The sequence below is a fragment of the Hemiscyllium ocellatum genome, chromosome 1 (assembly GCF_020745735.1).
Source record: "Hemiscyllium ocellatum isolate sHemOce1 chromosome 1, sHemOce1.pat.X.cur, whole genome shotgun sequence".
NCBI classification, from domain to species: domain Eukaryota; kingdom Metazoa; phylum Chordata; class Chondrichthyes; order Orectolobiformes; family Hemiscylliidae; genus Hemiscyllium; species Hemiscyllium ocellatum.
Genome location: NC_083401.1, coordinates 21,750,186 through 21,768,259, shown reverse-complemented (window position 1 = coordinate 21,768,259; position 18,074 = coordinate 21,750,186). Strand labels below are relative to the sequence as shown.

Genomic DNA, 18,074 nt, shown 5'->3' with positions numbered 1-18,074 from the left:
CAGAGAATTGGGGCTGAAAGAGGTTACAGAGATAGGGATGGGGCGAAGCCACTGTGGAACTTTAAATACAAGCATGAGAATTTTATGATTAAGACATTGCTTGACTGGAGCTACAAAAGTCAGTAAGTGCATGGACGACAACTTAAAACTGAGATATGGAGGAATTTCTTCTTTCAGAGGGTTGTGTCTTTGAAAGTCCTTACCACAGAGAGATGTGGGGTCAGAGTCCTTGTGTATATTAAAGGTTCAGATGAATAGGTTCTTGATCAGTTGAGGAAGCAAGGGTCATTAGGAAAGTGCAGGAATGTTAGATCATACATAATCCTACTGAGTGGCGGAGCAGGCTCAAAGGGCTGAATGGCCTATTCCTGTTCCTATTTCTTATACTCTTATGGGGCAAGGGGATTTGGTACAACTTAAGTCACGAGCAACAGAAATTGGATGATCGAGTTTAGATTTATAAATTTGGAGTAACAACGGCAGAAATGAGTGTTTCAGCATCCAAAGAATTGAAACTGGGACAAAATTGTTTGGTGTTATGGAGGTGGAAATGGATTGTGTTGATTGCACAAATATATGTATTTGCTTTTCCAAAATGTAGCATCTTGCATTAATCTAAATTAAATTCCATCTCCACTTCTCAGCCCATTGGCCCATCTGATCATAACCTGTCTGTAATCTGAGGTAACCTTCTTTGCTGTCCACTACACCTCCAATTTTGGTGTCATCTGCAAACTTACTAACTATACCTTTTATGCTGACATCCAAATCATTTATGTAAATGTCAAAAAGTAATGGATCCAGCACTGATCCTTCTGGCACACCACTGGTCACAGGCTTCCAAACTGAAAAACAACCCTCTGTCTTCTACCTTTGAGCCAGTTCTGTATCCAAATGGCTAGTTATCCCTGTATACAATGAGATCTAACCTTGCTAACAAGTCTTCCATGGGAAACCTTGTCAAATGCCTTACTGAAGTCCATATAGATCAAGTCTACCGCTCTGCCCTCATTAATCCTCTTTGGTACTTTTTCAAAAAACTCAATGAAGTTTGTGAGACATGATTTCCCACGCACAAAGCTATGTTGACTATCCCTAATCAGTCCTTGCTTTTCAGATGTATGTACAGCCTGTCCCTCAGGATTTGCTCCAACAACTTGCCCACCACCGACGTCAGACTCACTGGTCTATAGTTTCCTGGCCTGGCCTGTCCTTACCACCCTTCTTAAACAGTGGCACCACGTTAGCCAACCTCCAGTCTTCTGGCACCTCACCTGTGACTATTGATGATACAAATATCTCAGCAAGAGGCCCAGCAATCGTCTCCCTAGCTTGCCACAAAGTTCTAGGGTACACCTGATCATGTCCTGGGGATTTATCCACTTTTGTTTCAAGACATCCAGCACTTCCCCCTCTGTAATACTGACATTTTTCAAGATGTCACCATCTATTTCCCTACATTCATTATCTTCCATGTCCTTATCCACAGTAAATACTGATGCAAAATACTTGTTTAGAATCTTCCCCCATCTTCTGCAGCTCCACAGAAAGGCCATCTTGCTGATCTTTGAGGGGCCCTATTCTCTCCCTAGCTACCCTTTTGTCCTTAAGGAAAATCCAAAGGGTTTTTACAAATACATTAACTGTTTGCCAAAGCTATCCCATGTCCCCTTTTTGCCCTTCTGATTTTTCTCTTAAGTATACTCCTACATACTTGATACTCTTCTATTTTGTCTATACCCGACATATGCTTCCTTCTTTTTCTTAACCAAACCCTCAATTTCTTTAGTCATCCAGCATTCCCTACACCCACCAAACTGTGTTACAATTGTTCTTCTATTTTCAGTTTAAATCCATAGACAAACTGCTGTGTGCAGTCTGCCAAAGTGTGTTGGTGTATGTAGCGAACGACCCCAACCAGCTCTGAACAACATTAACTAAGAGTCTAATGTCAGAAAGTCACTTAAAAGCACTTGCTGAGATGCTGAATCAAGTATTCTGAACATGCAGATGTAGTTTGACTCTAGTGCTGGAGATGATTGACACTCATTGAATTAGAATTAGCATTTATTGTCAACTGCATTCGAATGAGTGCAGTGAAAAATTTGTAATGTCGCCTCTTGGCTCCATCTCAGGTACAGGGTACCTAGGTACAGGATAATAAATTATTTGTTATAGACTTGAGACAATTGTAAATAGAAGTTCAACATAAAAATAAAGGATAAATAAGCTTTCTTTTAAAAAAAAGTACTTGTACTTTAGTCTTTGAACCAAATCCTTGTCAGATTTCAGATTGCAGGGGTCAAGTATATAGGAGATGCTGGACATCAATTCTAGAAGCCTTGCTTGTCGTCCCCAAGGGACTTGCTGCTGTCCCCACCCCCGCACTGGCCTCTACCCCACTCCATTCAGCTCTGGGACTTGCCTGGACTTGTCACTGCCGCATCATCCTGGCCTGGGCCTCGTCTCTGAGACTCTCCTGCAGGACTTGCCTGAATTCACTGCCTCCTACAACTGCCTAGAGCCTGCCTGAACTTGCTACCGCCATGCTGGCCAGGGCTGGGATTCGCCCTCCCCATGCCAGTCCCCACCATTCACCTCCAATAAAAGTTGAAAGTTTTAGAAAAAAAACAAATGGGCAGAGCAGAGCTCAGTCTAATGAGAAATCACTTCCCACAAAGCAAGGGAGAAACAGACACCCTAACTCAACTTTGACAGGAGCAACCAATTTCAGTCATTAACTAACCTCCAGTGTTTGCAGATATGTCATATGGTATGTATATTTAACACCATCTTATCAAAACCATTTGATAAGTAGTAACATGCAAGTAGTTACATGCTGCAATAGACAGTCACAAAGTTAATCAACTGCAAAACCTGAATTCTGCTCTGAAACAGTTTACATTGAATAAATATGATGTCACCAGTATCCCCAATAGTTTAGCTATCACTGTCATTTACACAGACAGCTATGCCATGCTATGTAAAGCATGTTCTTTGCTGTGGAGAGAATGTGTCTAGCAGGAGTACTGTATGGGGTTCCAGTCACTTCATTATAGGAAGAATGTGATTGCCAAGAGGGTTGCAAAGGAGCTTCACCAGGATGTTGTCTGGGATGGAGCATTTTGTTGATGAAGTGAGAATAGATTCAGGTTATTTTCTTTAGAGCAGAGGTTATGGGGAGGACATGTTAGAGGTGTAAAAGATTGAGAGGCATGGACAGGGTAGACAGAAAGCAGCTCAGTTGAAGATACAATAACAAGGTGTCATAATTTCAGGTGAAAAGCAGGTGTTTTAGCAGGAATTTGAGGATGGTGGGGGTCTAGAACGTGCTGCCTGACAACAATTTTACCACGTTTAGAAAAGTATGTGGATCAGCATGAAACATTCAAGCTTGTGGGCCAAGTGCTGAAAAGTGGGATTAGTGTACAAAGGTCAGTATAATCCAGTGGGCCAAACGGCCTCTCCTCTATCACTCTGGACTTCTTCCCCCTCCCCACCTTTTCATAAAACTTTGAGACCTCAGGATTTGCAAAACTAATTGCTGATTCAGGCAATTTGCAGATCAGGAGATGGTTAGTAATTTAACATGGCATATTGTAATGGAAATTAACTACTGATAATCTGTGATCACATAGTTAAAAATCCCACAACACCAGGTTATAGTCCAACAGGTTTAATTGGAAGCACACTAGCTTTCGGAGCGACGCTCCTTCATCAGGTGATTGTGGAGGGCTCAATCGTAACAGAATTTATAGCAAAAATTTGCAGTGTGATGTAACTGAAATTATACATTGAAAAATTGATTAAGCCTTTCAGTATTTATGTTGTGTAACTTCTGCATTTTTTTCACGTGTACCCAACTGAGCCAAAGGAGATGAAATAACAACCCACTGGCCGCACACTGCATATCTTAAATTATCAATATCTTTGTAAATTATAACTGGAATATGAAGAATTTTGGATGTCCAATTGAAAACAGGTTCCCATCATGTTAACTCTTCACAATTCTTCAGCATCCATTAATAAGTCAGGATCCATCACCAGTCCTGGAACACTGTAGCTCAGCTGCAAGAGGTACTGAATTACCAAAGGGTTTCGATAGTTTGTAACTTCCATCATAATGTCACCTTGATTCCAAAGTGAATTTATTTATTCCCAAGGAAAAAATGTCACCAGCTAAATCACTAGACACCAAAGAATTTCTAATCAGATAACATGTTGTTATTGCTTCCAATATCTGGGAGTTTTTCTTGTGTGGCTAATTGCTTTGCAACAAATCAATTGAAAAATATGGCTTTGATGATAAAGTAGAGGCTTCACTTGAATGGCATAGAGAACAATGCATTCATTATAAAGTAGGAATGGGCCAGAGGGTCGTTCATTGCATGTGTTTGGATGGAGACTGTTGGAATGTTTAACACACAGGAACATAGTTGTCATCCAAGTTCAGAATGTCTTTAATTTGAAGGAAAGGTTTAAGAAATATAGTCAAGTTTTCTCTTGAACTATTCAAATCCATCTCACGCCTCAGCTTATAAATAATGTGGTGTCGACATAAAAAGGATTTTACGGCACTTACAGTATTTTCAGTAACAGACATCTTAGGACATTCTTTATGAAGCCAGACTTGCCCTTCAGATTAACGGTTTTAATTTTTTCACAAGGAATTAATTGTGTCTTAAAGTGGAGGAAATGACATCTGGGAGTGAAAAAAAAATGAACTGAGTATCTTACATTTAATATTATCATCTCTGATTTAAGGTTTAGAAAATAAACAGAAAAGGACTGAGGAGGAAGGAAGTATAAAATCTGTGAATTTCATGTCAGATTAGGCATTTTAAAAAAAAGGAAAGAGTAGATTGAGAGAGGAATCACTCTTCTTAGCACCTGCCATCGGGTATGTTGGAAGCATTTACAAGTGGATATTGTTTATTGTGGAGTGGGACTTGAACCTGGAGCTTGGCTCAGAGACAGGAATATTACCCATTGTGCCACAATATCCTATTTAATCAAGTGTTGCAATGTCATTAAAAGGGATTTAAGTTTGTGGATCATAGCTGTGTAAATTCAGCACCTTCAACCCATTCATCATACGTCAATAGTAGGGAAGATAGATCTATCAAGCTAACTTCACACCAACTGGTTTAGAGAAACCTCAGCAAGATACATGATTATTTTGGGTCATATAAATGTCATGAACTTTTGTTTCTTAGGCTAATGGAAAATCCCATCTGTATGTTAACCACAAATTATAGACTTCTATCCCCCAAATAAAACAGAGCACGTTACAACAACAACAACTACTGCTGTGAAAGGAAAGGCAATTCTCACGGATGAAGCTAAAGAAGAGTCACTTCATTAAACATTCTTGAGCTCAAAGCATGTTTTCGTATATTGGTTAGTTATTTATTGTTTGGCCATTGTGTTTAGTTAACTTAACTTTAACTCTGGTTTCTGTATTTGTCTTCACTCAAAATTAAAACTAACAAGAAATAAATTTCCCATAATGTAGTCACAAATAAACAATTCTCCCTTAAATATTCCCCTTAAAGTTTATTCTTATTATCAAGCTATGTTTCTACTGATTCAGTCCATTGCTGTTGCTTCACTTTCCTAATCTCGCGGCATACTGTTACTACATCTCTTGATTATGCTGTATCAGATCTCCAGGTAATGCTTTAGAGCCCCCCAGGTTTCATCCTAACCATGTTCCATATCTTTATGGCTTTTGCAACAGGGTTTTGTTTAGTGTATGGGCAGTGGGCAGACTTTCATCTTTAAATTTATTTCAGGTTTCAGGTGTAAGGGAACTATTAGAAACATTGGTTACCATCATGGTTACAGTGGCCATGTCTTCCTCCAGGCTGACCATGCTTGGGCAGAGGAGTGGCAGATGGAGTTTAATTTAGATAAATGCAAGGTACTGCATTTTAGGTCCTGCTAAGATTTGCTTTCCCATACACTTAATAGTAAGGTCCTAGGGGGTGTTGCTGAACAATGAGACCTAGTAGTGCACGTTCATAGCTCCTTGAAAGTAGAGTCGCTGTTGATAGAATAATGAAGGCGGTGTTTGGTATACTTTCCTTTATTGGTCAGAGTATTGAGTACTGTTGTAGCTGTACAGGTCATTGGTTAGACCACTTGGAATATTGCATGCAATTCTGGTCTCCTTCCTAGCAGAAAGATGTTGTGCAACTTGAAAGGGTTCAGAATGGATTTACAAGGATGTTGGCAGGGTTGGAGGATTTGAGCTTTGGGGGGAGGTTGAATAGGCGGGAGTGTTGGAGGCTGAGGGGTGACCAAAATCATGAGGGGCATGGATTGGATAAATAGACAAAATCTTTTCTGTGGGGTGGGGAGCTCCAGAGCTAGAGGGCAGAGGTTCAGGGTGAGGGGGGGAAAGATATAAAAGAGACCAAAGAGCAACCTTTTCATGGTACGTGTATGGAATGAGTTGCCACAGGAAATGGTGAAGGCAAATACAGTTGCAACATTTAAAAGGCACCTGGATGGGTACATGAATCAGAAGGGGTTGGAGAGATAGGGGCTAGGTGCTGGCAGGTTGGACTAGATTAGGTGAGGATTTCTGGTCAGCTTGGGCAAGTTGGACCAAAGGATCTGTTTCTGTGCTGTTCATCTCTATGACTCTATGGTGGTCTAATCAGCATATTGAGTCATGTAATGTGATCTGTAATTCTAAGAAAGCACAGCAGAGATCATTAGCTCTGACCTACCTGCTGAATCTTGTTTCCAGATTGTTAAAAGGGCAGCACTTGGTTAAGATGACAAAGATTTCTTTTTGTTTTCTTCTAATCAGTGCTGCAAGCCTTCAGTAGAATTAAATTTGACAGAAGCATGATACTGACCTCCCTGCAGCAACATCTTTTCAACATGTGACAAAAATATAAAACTAAAACTGAACTGAATTCACTTCTTTACAATTTAAAATAGTAGTCGTTTGTGACAATGCACAGCAAACAAAGAATTTGCATTAACACTGAACTTTTCACAATCTCAGGATGGCCCAAAGAACTGCACAAATTACTGTAAAATAGGAAAGCACTTTCATAATTCAGAGTACCACAACTGAAACTAGTTTGATTTCAGTGAAATTTCATCCTTTATTTACATGTGTATTACAGTCATTTCCCCCACTTTGTAGTTCTTTATTATTTCTATTTCAATTCAAATTTCAACCATTAAATTAGCTGTTATTTTACAATACAAAAAAATTATACGAAAAAGTGCAATCCTAAATGTTACTCTCTCAACAATTTCCCCCTTGCAGTAAAACAGTTTACAATACTTACTCAATATTTACATACCAGTGCAATCGATGCTAAATTATACATATTAACAAACTACTAATTTTATGCACATGGAAGTAAGAGTACAGGAAGAACATTCTGGAAGCAATATGTGAAGACTTTACAGAAAAATCAGCCATTGGTTTATATGATGCCTTGTGCGTTTTCACAGCTCATGGTTCAAGTGATCAGGCAAATGATACATCAGGAAAAGACTATTAAGCACTTGGTCCCAAGTACAAATGTTCTGCTGTATGTATCTGTAAAGTTAGGGCATATTTACAGAATTGGGAGGGAAACGCATGGGAGTGAGGGACTCCTCTGGCAAACAGTAATTGTGAAGGGTTTACCATCTTTGCTATTATCACTGGAATAGCAAGTCCTCCATAAATAAGATTTCTGCCTTACAGTAAAACATGGAAGAACTGTGGAATGCAATCCCCAAACTAATGGTAAATCCAATTCCATTTTGGGATTCTGAACATTTAAGTTGTCATCATGCTTGATTTTTGGGATGTCAGTGATTTTATTTTTGCGATGCAGTGTTAGAAATAGTTGGCAAGTTATGCCAATAATTTTCAAAATATCAGACACCTTTGTTTTGGAAAAGGAGTTGTATTTAAATTGCTCAATTATCCTCTTTCTGGAATTTTAAGATATTAGTTCCAAGGACAGGTCCAATATTTGTACTGAATTTTAAAAAACGATCAAAGAAATGATTTAATAGTAAAAGAAGAACCATAAATAGCCATTTTTGATGTACCTTTCTGAAACATTAGATTTCATTTATGTCAAAGACCAGATTAATTAAAAGCACAAGTCCAGGTGGCTCCAGAATGTTGTTCCAGTTGTGTTTTTCTCCCCCAACAGACAGCCATTTGACTAAATTCAGAGATTATATAAGATAGCTATCTTCTAAAAGACAATGTGCACTTTTTTCAGTTGCGCACATAAAATGGCGGTGTGGCCACTTCAATCAACATGCTGTTCATACAGCATTATCTTTTAGCCTTTTTGCAGTGGTGTCACTAGAATCTGACCACATCTCGAGATTTTCCTTTCACTCCATTTCACAATAATTTAAGCTTGTTTTCAAATGAGTATTGAATAGGCTATTCTCTCAACAGTGAGGTGAGGATGATTTTTCAGAGGAAGCACTCAATACAGCAGATGATCAAATCCTGAAATAAACAACAAAAGATAATCGGAAACTCAGCAAGTCCATTAGTGTATGGAAGCAAATAAGGAAGATTATGACTTTTTTTTAGCAAATCCATTGGTATCTGGAAGTAAAGAAGGAAGGTTATGAATGTTTCAGAACTCCCAATTACTTAATTTATCTTTTTTCTACTCACATGTTGGTGGACTTGCTGTATATTTGTAATGTGTCGCAGTAGGGCGATGCACAGTTACTAAAGTCCAAATTTATTTCCCAACAGTGCAACCACCAATGTCATTTTCTATAAAGGATCTTTAATCTGTATAAGACTTTGTATCTCACCTCACTGAAAAATGTGTTAGCAAAATCACTGCTTCCACACATCATACCAAACAATGCACCTTGCAACACAGCAATGTTTCACATCAATCACTTGTTTAAAACACTTCACAATACACAACAGGCTGTGCATTCTTCTATGCATGTTTGGAAAGTTTCCAACTCTATCTGTCACTGTTTAATGCTCTGATTTCAAGGTTTGATACAAATTAGTCATTAAAAATAAAACTTACCTAACTTTACTTGATTGCAACAGCTAATTAGAATGTTTTTAACTTGTTAGTAAAGACCAGACTCTGCACTCCCCTCCCAAGTAGATTGAAGTATTTACATTTTCAATTTTGATCATTACTCTCTGTAATGCATTCCAAAAAATATAAACTCCCTGCTCAACAGTGCAATAACCACTCCAATTGCAATGTTAAACTATTAATCTGAAGGTGACCTGTTTACTTATAAAGGAGTGCAGCAAGATTGAACCCTCTCTCCTAGAATTAGAACAGTAAGCACATGTGGTGAACTGAAGGGGGTCGAATTGTCCTAAAGATTAACATGTTGTACAGTACGTTCTTCACATCACAGTTCTACTGAAGATAGATCATGTCCTAACCCTTGCTTATTTTACATTTGACTGAACAAGTGGTGTGAAAGAAAGTTGAACAATATGATTATTTATAGAAAACTCAAAATCTAGGTTACCCACTGATACTAACTAGCTCAAGATAACATGCCCTTTTCATTGGCCTATACAGAACGTAAAACTCAAGGCTGAGATCAAGCAAAATATGCCAAGGGTAAAAAAGATAATATATGCCAATTAGTCAACAGTCTGGATGTCAAATGAAAATTCGTCTCATAAGTTGTATAATATGGAGATAGGACGAGAAAAAAGGAAGAAAAACATCAATAGCCAAGATGCCTATGAAAGTGTTTTCTAATACAGCTATGAAGCAAAAGAAATTAAGTTACCTGTCTTACAAAGGAACTTCCATTGTGACTAATTTCAACTTCTTTCACAGCCAGTTTGATTAAACATCGACTCTGCTACTCTATTATGAAAGCCCACCAATACTGGTAAAGCAATCTTATGAGTAATGGAACAATTATTTTAAAGTTTGATTATTTAAAGAAATGAATCAGAAGAAATAAAATATCAGCACAGGCAAAGAACAATCTTTAGGTTAGGAATGGGTTTCACTGATGGTGTTGTAAGTTAACTGTTGACAGAAAAACAAGAAACAACTATTTGCATTGGATGGGTAAAGGCTATCTGAGAATTGGTCAACAGCAATAAATCAAAATCTCCATCAACCCTTGTCTAGCTGTACGCCTTGATGGCAGGGTGCTCATTTGTTGAAAAATGCTAATCCTAATCTGAAAACATTCCAAAATGCTTACAATCAACAGTATACTGTTCAAGTGTAGTTAACATTGGGATGTACAGTAGTCAGTTTGCACATATCAAGATTCCATAAATGACACATGACTGAAAGACATTAATCTATTCTGGTGCAGTTGGTGGGGATATGATGATAGGCAGTAGGTGTCAGCTAAGCAAGCAGTTAGGAGCCTAACTAATACTTTTCTCCCTCCTTCATAGCTGCCCATCTTTCTGAATTGTTGCTACTAAATGTTTGCATGTTAAATAAATATTGTTTTAAACATTCAGGCAATGGATCTGTAGGATCTAAGTAAGTGGGAATACTGAAAAAATCCTTCATTCATTCATTTCATTTGGAAACTGCAAAAGCATAAAGATTTCAAATCTGAGCTGAAACGTGTTGTTTCCTCATATATAAACTGTTACTTGGGTTAGACGTAGTGTCAACAATAACCAGCTTACAGAAACAAAATAATTGTCAAACAGGCTGACATTATTGCAGTAAAGTCTGAATGAAGAAATTAAAGTATTAATGTTGGATTTAGACTAGGCAGAGCATTAAGGAAAGCAGATTAGTTTCCCCACAGACAGGAATTGCTAAGATAAAATCAGATTTTTGGCCCTTCTTCCATCTGTCAGCATTTGCCAGTTCTACATAATTCAAAGACTGCACAACTGAGAAAATAAATCACCTTCATTGTCCGTACAAAAAAATGCTATATCTGTAGGGCATTTTAGGATGAAATGCTAGTGACGGAAATAACCCATGAAAGACTAATAAAAAATAATTATTTGTCTCAGTTTTTGACCCATGAGCTAAGTGGCCAGATGCAGTTCCTGGTCCCATCAATGGATTAGTACAGAGTACATTGGGAAGTTGATGAGAGGGGAATTGCTAGAGATCCTACTGCGCTTAAGACTAAAACAAATGAGCTTGTCAACTAGCTCAGTCAGCCAGTAGTTACTTGCTCCTCTCTTCACTAATGGCAAGAAAATACAAATTCCTACTCCTTTTAGGGGGCATATTTAAAGGTGAAAAGCAAAAGACTGTAGTTGAAGAAGTAATTTACAGTCTTATGAAGAGGAAAGAAAAATAGGTTAATTGTTTCTGCATCTTGGTACAGAATAAATTCAACTAGCTTTGATTCCCTAATTAAGAAATTTTATTAAAGAATAATCGTTCAGTGTGTTTTGTTTTAGAAGTATCCTTGACTACCTTTCTTCCAGCCCTAAGCTTGCTATCTATGAATGATAATAATCACGGTTTATTACCTTTCACAGATAATATAAAAAGTCCCAAAATTTTAGAATCTAATGAATGTAAAAGGAATAGCAGTTCCACATTAAAGCCAAAACAGGGGTATGTCACTGACCAGTTAAATCTAGTCACTGAAAAAGAGCTCAAGACCTGCCAGCATCTGTTTTCTCACTTTATTAAATTAACATTTTGGGAAGTATTTAGATTCCAAGTTATATTTATACTCATTATACTTTGAAACCACTAATTTCAGTAATCATTATTAATGCACTGTGGTTTTCTAAATTCGAAAAAAAAGTTACTCTAAATTCAAGTAAATTATTACAAACTTTAGCAACAACTCAAATTTGACATGGTCAGTTGAATTATGTCGTACCTCAGAGTATCTTGTCCTCACTCAGTGAGAGTAAGGAGGTGCAAAGATCAAATGACAAATTGGATTTCCCAATGCCAAACATTCAAGTTTCTACAATGTCCATTAATTTCTGGAGTGAGAGATCTGGGCACAGATTTTGGTGTATGCCCTGAATTAAATGGAATGAGTACACAATGTGCTGTTAACACCTGCTGAAAAAACTCAGAGTTCTTTATACAAGCATTTTACAACTGGTCAAATTTCTTGCATTTATTATTAAAGTCCTTATTTTTAAAATTTAAATCCCTCTTTGTATCACTCCATTAGTGATTAGTAGCAATAAAATCATTTTTCTGGGTCGCTAGAATTCCATGAATTAAATCAGCACCAGTTGAAATTTCTGATAAATCTGAGATTTGGAATCGCTGTCAACATGCAGTAATGTTTGTTTTTAGATTGGCCAATTGCAATAGTGTTCAGCAGGTAAAACCAAAAAAATCCAAGATAGTTGTGAATGCTGTAAATTCTGAAATTATTTATCTTTTACAATATTTAGAATTATTGGAGCTCATTGCAGGCATTTCAACATTTGAAGGTGAAATGAAACTTTACCATCTTGGGCATAAGTCAATGTCATAACTATTTTTGTTGAAAGGTTATACTGATGATATTAATTTTTAATCATTGTTTTGAAGATATTGTTAAGCTGAAGTATTGCTCAGTTTTGCAGAAGAACCATGCTTGAAATACTGACCTCTGTGCAGAAAAGGTGCTGAATTAATTTTTATGTTTACAGCATTCTCAATTTTTAATCCAAATGTCCATCATTTTCACTTTTTAAATCTGTAATGACGTTTCTGGCTCAGCAAAATGGACCAAGTGGTTCTGTTGCAAGCAACAACTTTCAATATCAATGACTAAGCAAGCTTTCAGATCTCATGCTCAACTAGCACAAGACCACTCCAGTGTATACATCAAAGTTTCTTGTAAAACAGCCAGTGTGAAAGTACTTTTTAACATGCATAAAAAGGAGCAGTTTTCACAAGAGAACAGCAGAGATCAATATTCTGTTCAGTTAGAAATTGCTGGAAAAACTCAGTAGGTCTGGCTGTGTAGGTGTGGAGAGAAAACAGTTAACATTTTGAGACCAGCAAACCCTTCAAACGCAAAATATTAACTTTTCTATCCACTAATGCTGCCAGACCGGCTGACTTTCTCTATCAATTTCTGCTATTTGTTGTTTCAGACCTCCAGCATCTACAGTTCTTTGTTTTATTCTATTTGGTTCCAAGTGGCTGGTAAGGAGCATTAAAGACATGATATATAGTACAGAGCATATAAATCACACAGCGAATAGTCCATCAAATTATTGTGATAAGTTGATATTTACTGCTAATCATAGTCACTTAGTTCTGTTTCTTATAAAAGCTTATGTGCAAATTTGACTGAATTATTTTTGATCAAGTTTCGCTAGACACGCTAACCATTTCATAGGTGAACTGTTCCTTCATGTCAAAGCGAGACAACTTCACAAAGATCAAACGTCAAATCTAAACAGACCATTTCTATTGCTGGATTCTGGATCAGTGGTGCTGGCAGAGCACAGCAGTTCTGTTTTTACCTCATTTCTATTGCTCCCAGGTTCTTACTAATTTTCATATTTCAGGGTAAAATTACAAAATTCACTGCCAAGGTTCCCTTTATCAAAACGATGCAGATCACCTTGCTTCCAATTTAGTGTTTCCTACCAAATTTTCCATAAAATGAGAAAGCATATGGGTAATTGTTAACCTGACAGAGAAAAGAAAAAAAATGTCAGCAAATAGTGTTACTCGAGAATAATTCTGTTCTCTAACTTTCTTGGAACGTTCCTGAATGTTATTAAAATTGAGATGTAGTAATTCTGAATGACTATTTCTTTATATACAAGCTGAGGTATGTTATAAGTGTCCCTGTATAAATATGATCTGCAGTCATTCTGAAACAAGCCAACAGAACTGGCATCTGTGGCAACTTGAGACAGATCGTACTTGTATCTGGGTTCTAACAATAGAGCTATAAGCATGTAATATCACATTCTTTTCATTTCAGCACTGCTTTTTTAACATATATCATCAACTTTATAAAGTTCTCTCTGGCCCTCCATCACCTGAAGTTCCTAGAGATGAATAAAAAGGTTTAAAAAAAAACAGATATTGCTTTTGATTATCGCTTCCTCTTTCTCTGGACAATGTGACCTCCACGGGATTTCACTAAGTGAATGCAAAACAAAAGGGCATTACATGATGAAAATCTCCGTCTTGGAAATACAGACACTAGTACATAATCTTCAGCGAGCAAATCTCACACATGCAGAGGGACAAGATGGAGAGATATGGATTTCTTAAAATGATTTTTGTCTCTTTCGGCCACAATCTCAATGGAAGTTGACCGGCACCTCAAGCCAAGTTTTCTTAAAAAAATCCTTCAGAGATTGACAAAATGAGGCTTTGAAGTGTCAAATGCAGGTGCCCGGTTGTGCAGGGGGAAGGTGTTTCCTATTCCTCACAGCTCCAGACTTTTCTTTGTGATCCATTGATTTTTGCTGGGAAATGTCAACTAACGCACTGGCTACAGCAAGACCTAAGGAAAAAGGACACAACAAAACAAATTTAGTGCCTCAAAAGCTACAACATCGTTGGTGAGAAACACATATGATGAGAATGGTCTAAAGTCACCCAACATGCAAGCATGTATGATTTCCCACACACGTAAAATGAGGAGGCCAGGCATCAGGAGCCTACCCTCGATATCTTCTGGCAGGCTTACTGCCCTAAAACCCAGAAAGAAGATTTCCTTCAAACAAAGAGTTAATAGGGGCAGAATGCAAAAAACATTTTTCTTCTGTCAATCAACACTTCAGCACCTTAATGCGTTTGAGAAGATTTGTAATTCAGGTTGAAGTTCTGGATGTAGGTTTGCTCGCTGAGCTGGAAGGTTCATTTTCAGACGTTTTGTCACCGTACTAGGTAACATCATCAGTCAGCTACCAGTGAAACACTGGTGTTATGTCCCACTTTCTGTTTATGGATTTAGGTTTCCTTGGGTTGGTGATGTCATTTCCGGTGTTGGAAAGGACTTCACCAACACTGGAAATGACATCAACAACCCAAGGAAATCTAAACAAATAAAGTGGGACACAACACCAGTGCTTCACTGGAGGCTCACTGATGATGTTATCTAGCATGGTGATGAAACGTCTGAAAACGAACCTTCCAGCTCAGCAAGCAAACTTACATCCAGAACTTCAGAACTATCTTTTTACATTAAATTTTAATAAATGAGGAAAGGATGGCAAATGTATTTAAAATTCCAATGAGAGATAAAGACATTGGCACAGTGGCTTATTTCATAGAATCACATGATGGTATATATAAATAGGGCCAGTTGAGTCCACATGGACCTCCGAACAGGATACCCTGCAACACCGGACCTGCATCCTGTCCCCGTAACCCCCACATTTAACATGGTTAATCCAGCTAGCCTGCACATCTTTGGGTTGTGAAACTGGAGCACCTAGCAGAAACCCACACCGACACAGAGAGAATGTGCAAAATCTATTCAGACAGTTGCCTGAGATTAAAATCAACTTTAGGTGCTGTGAGGCACCAGTGCTAACCAGTGAGCCACCTCACCATCCTCGATTTCTGTACTCACATTCTATGCTTCAAAAATGTAAAATAGGATTTACAATTTAAAATGCCTAAAATATTTATTGTAAAAGTAACTGGTGCTTTAATTCTTAAAACACTTTTTGCTGGATTATAATCTATTCTTGATAGATTAGACTCTTTCTGGCACATGTCACAAAGTGTGGCGCTGGAAAAGTGCAGCAGGTCAGGCAGCATCCAAGGAGCAGGAGATGTTCTGGCCGTAAGCCCTTCATTAGAAATATTCAGCTATAGTAAATAGTTGATCTTTTCGTGTGAAAAGAATCTGCATTTCAGTTGAGACTTAATTTGGAAAGAAAAATTGAGACAAAGGACATGCTGAGATTTTCCAGCAATTTCTAGTTTTGTTTCTGATTTCCATCATCAGTCGTTCTTTCAGTTTTTGTCTAGTTAAGATAAACAAAGGATTGTCACTGACCTGACTGCCCTGGTGGCGGTATTCCTCCCACTCCTCTTGGTAATCGTACAAATATCGAGAGAATAGCTGCTTTATTACCAAAGCACGGCTCTAACGCAATGGGTTTAGGGATAGTCTGCAAGAGAAGAAAAATTAATATTTACTTATTTCATAAAGTACCACGTTAATACTGGTATTGGAGGTTATGATAGCACATATAAATTGGATTGAAAACTATTGATCCTTACATGACTGACATATCCGGATTAAAGTCTAAAACTTTTTTAAAAATTATACCTTTTGGGACTGCATCAAGTTCTTAAAATATAAAGTTACATTCAACACTATTAATCATTAGTTTCTTCTTGAACACTAGCTCCTTTCATTGAGGAGAAGACAGCCGTCCAATGAATAATACTAAAATATACTGCACACATATAAAAAGAATCATTGAGCTGTACAGCCCGGAAACAGATCCTTCGATCCAACTCGTCCATGCTGACCTGATATCCTAAATTAATCTTGTTCCATTTGCCAGTATTTGGTCCATATCCCTCTGAACCCTTCCTATTCATATACCCATCCAGATGCCTTTTAAATGATGTAATTGTACCAGCCTCCATCATTTCCTCTGGTAGCTCATTCCATACGCGCACCAGCCTCTGCGTGAAAAAGTTGCACATCAGGTCCCTTTTAATTCTTTTCCGGCTCACCTTAAACCTGTGCCCTCTAGTTTTGGACTACCCTACCCTGGAAAAAAGACCTTGGCTGCCCCTCATGATTTTATCAACTTCTTTGGAGGCTGAGAGGTGACCTTCTAGGTCCTGGAAAAATAGCCCAGCCTATATAGCTCCATATAGCTCAAAACCTCCAACCCTGGCAATATCCTTGTAAATCTTTTATGAACCCTTTAAAGTTTTACAATATCCTTCCTATAGCAGGGAAACCAGAAATGAATGCAGTATTCCAATAGTGGCCTAACCAATATCTTGTACAGCCACAACACAACCTCCCAACTCCTGTATTCAATGCACTGACCAATAAAGGAAAGCATACAAAATGCCTTCTTCACTATCTTGTCTCTGTGGGACTTCACTTTCAAGGAACCTAGAACCTGCACGCCAAGGTGTCTTTGTTCATCAACATCCCCCAGGATCTTACCACTAAGTAAATTTACAAACAAAGCTTGAAAAGCAATATTTGTGGTCAAATCATGTCAAGTTACCTAATAAACCATCTTCTCTCTGCACAACTGACGCCCACTGGTGTAATTTGGGTCAGTAACTTGATTTGCACAGATGGGTTGGTGGGATCGAATGTCGAGAATCATAGTATTCTTACACTGCATCGAGTCCACATCAATTCTCGAAACAGCATCCCATCCAGACCCACCCCACCACTCAGAGCTTTGTTGTTTAATACTCGCTTACTCTTTGCTTTCAAATGCAAACCTGCTTTTAATTAAAAATATCCTTCCTGTACGTTTTAAATTTTGCAAATAATATCAGAAGCTGTGTGTACATTTAAATCAAATCCCATGTAAAAACATGAATGACAAGTTATAACCTCAAAAAGTTAAACATGGTAAGCACTAGACCCATTATATCTCTACAGGCTCATTAGCGTCTTAGAGTTATACAGCACAGAAACAGATTCCTTGGTTGAACTTATCCACACCAACCAGATATCCTAAACTGATGCAGTTCCACTTGCCAGCATTTGGCCCATATCCCTTGGCTGATTGCTGGGACAATTGCAAAGCATTTGGCTGTTCAACCCATTAAGTCTGTTCTATCATTCAGCTCTGCTAAATATAAAATGGTCTTTGTTCTTTTAAACAAAACCTATCTATTTTACAGTCACTGGTAATCATCTAGTACCTTGTCCAAATGACCATTTCCCTTGTGTGATGTGATCATGATTGTCAGCAAGGTATCTGAACTGCAGGAAACATTATACCTAAGCCAGTTTTTGCCCTCAAGTGGAAGTTACTAACTGTGATCAGAAGCCAAATTCTCTCCCAGCTGAACAGTCTAAAGGTCAACTTCAGGACTCAAGTCACAATCTGTAGTAATGAATTAGACATTTACTCAAGTTTAGTACCACCAGGTAATCTAACATGCAGACCTCCTCTACGACTAAGCCAATTTTATATCCAATGTACC

At 37.9% G+C, this 18,074-nt stretch overlaps 1 protein-coding gene across 1 annotated transcript in view; it reads right to left on the bottom strand.

The window, feature by feature from the left end:
• Positions 1-7,139: 7,139 nt before the first annotated feature.
• The window catches only part of atrn (attractin), a 376,923-nt gene continuing 365,988 nt past the window's right edge, over positions 7,140-18,074 (bottom strand). Inside the window, exons 28-29 of the mRNA XM_060840099.1 lie at positions 15,931-16,045; positions 7,140-14,424 (exon numbers count right to left, since the gene is read on the bottom strand). Coding sequence (XP_060696082.1) covers positions 14,300-14,424; positions 15,931-16,045 — 240 coding nt within the window. The 3' untranslated portion in view covers positions 7,140-14,299. The remainder of the gene's footprint in view (positions 14,425-15,930; positions 16,046-18,074) is intronic.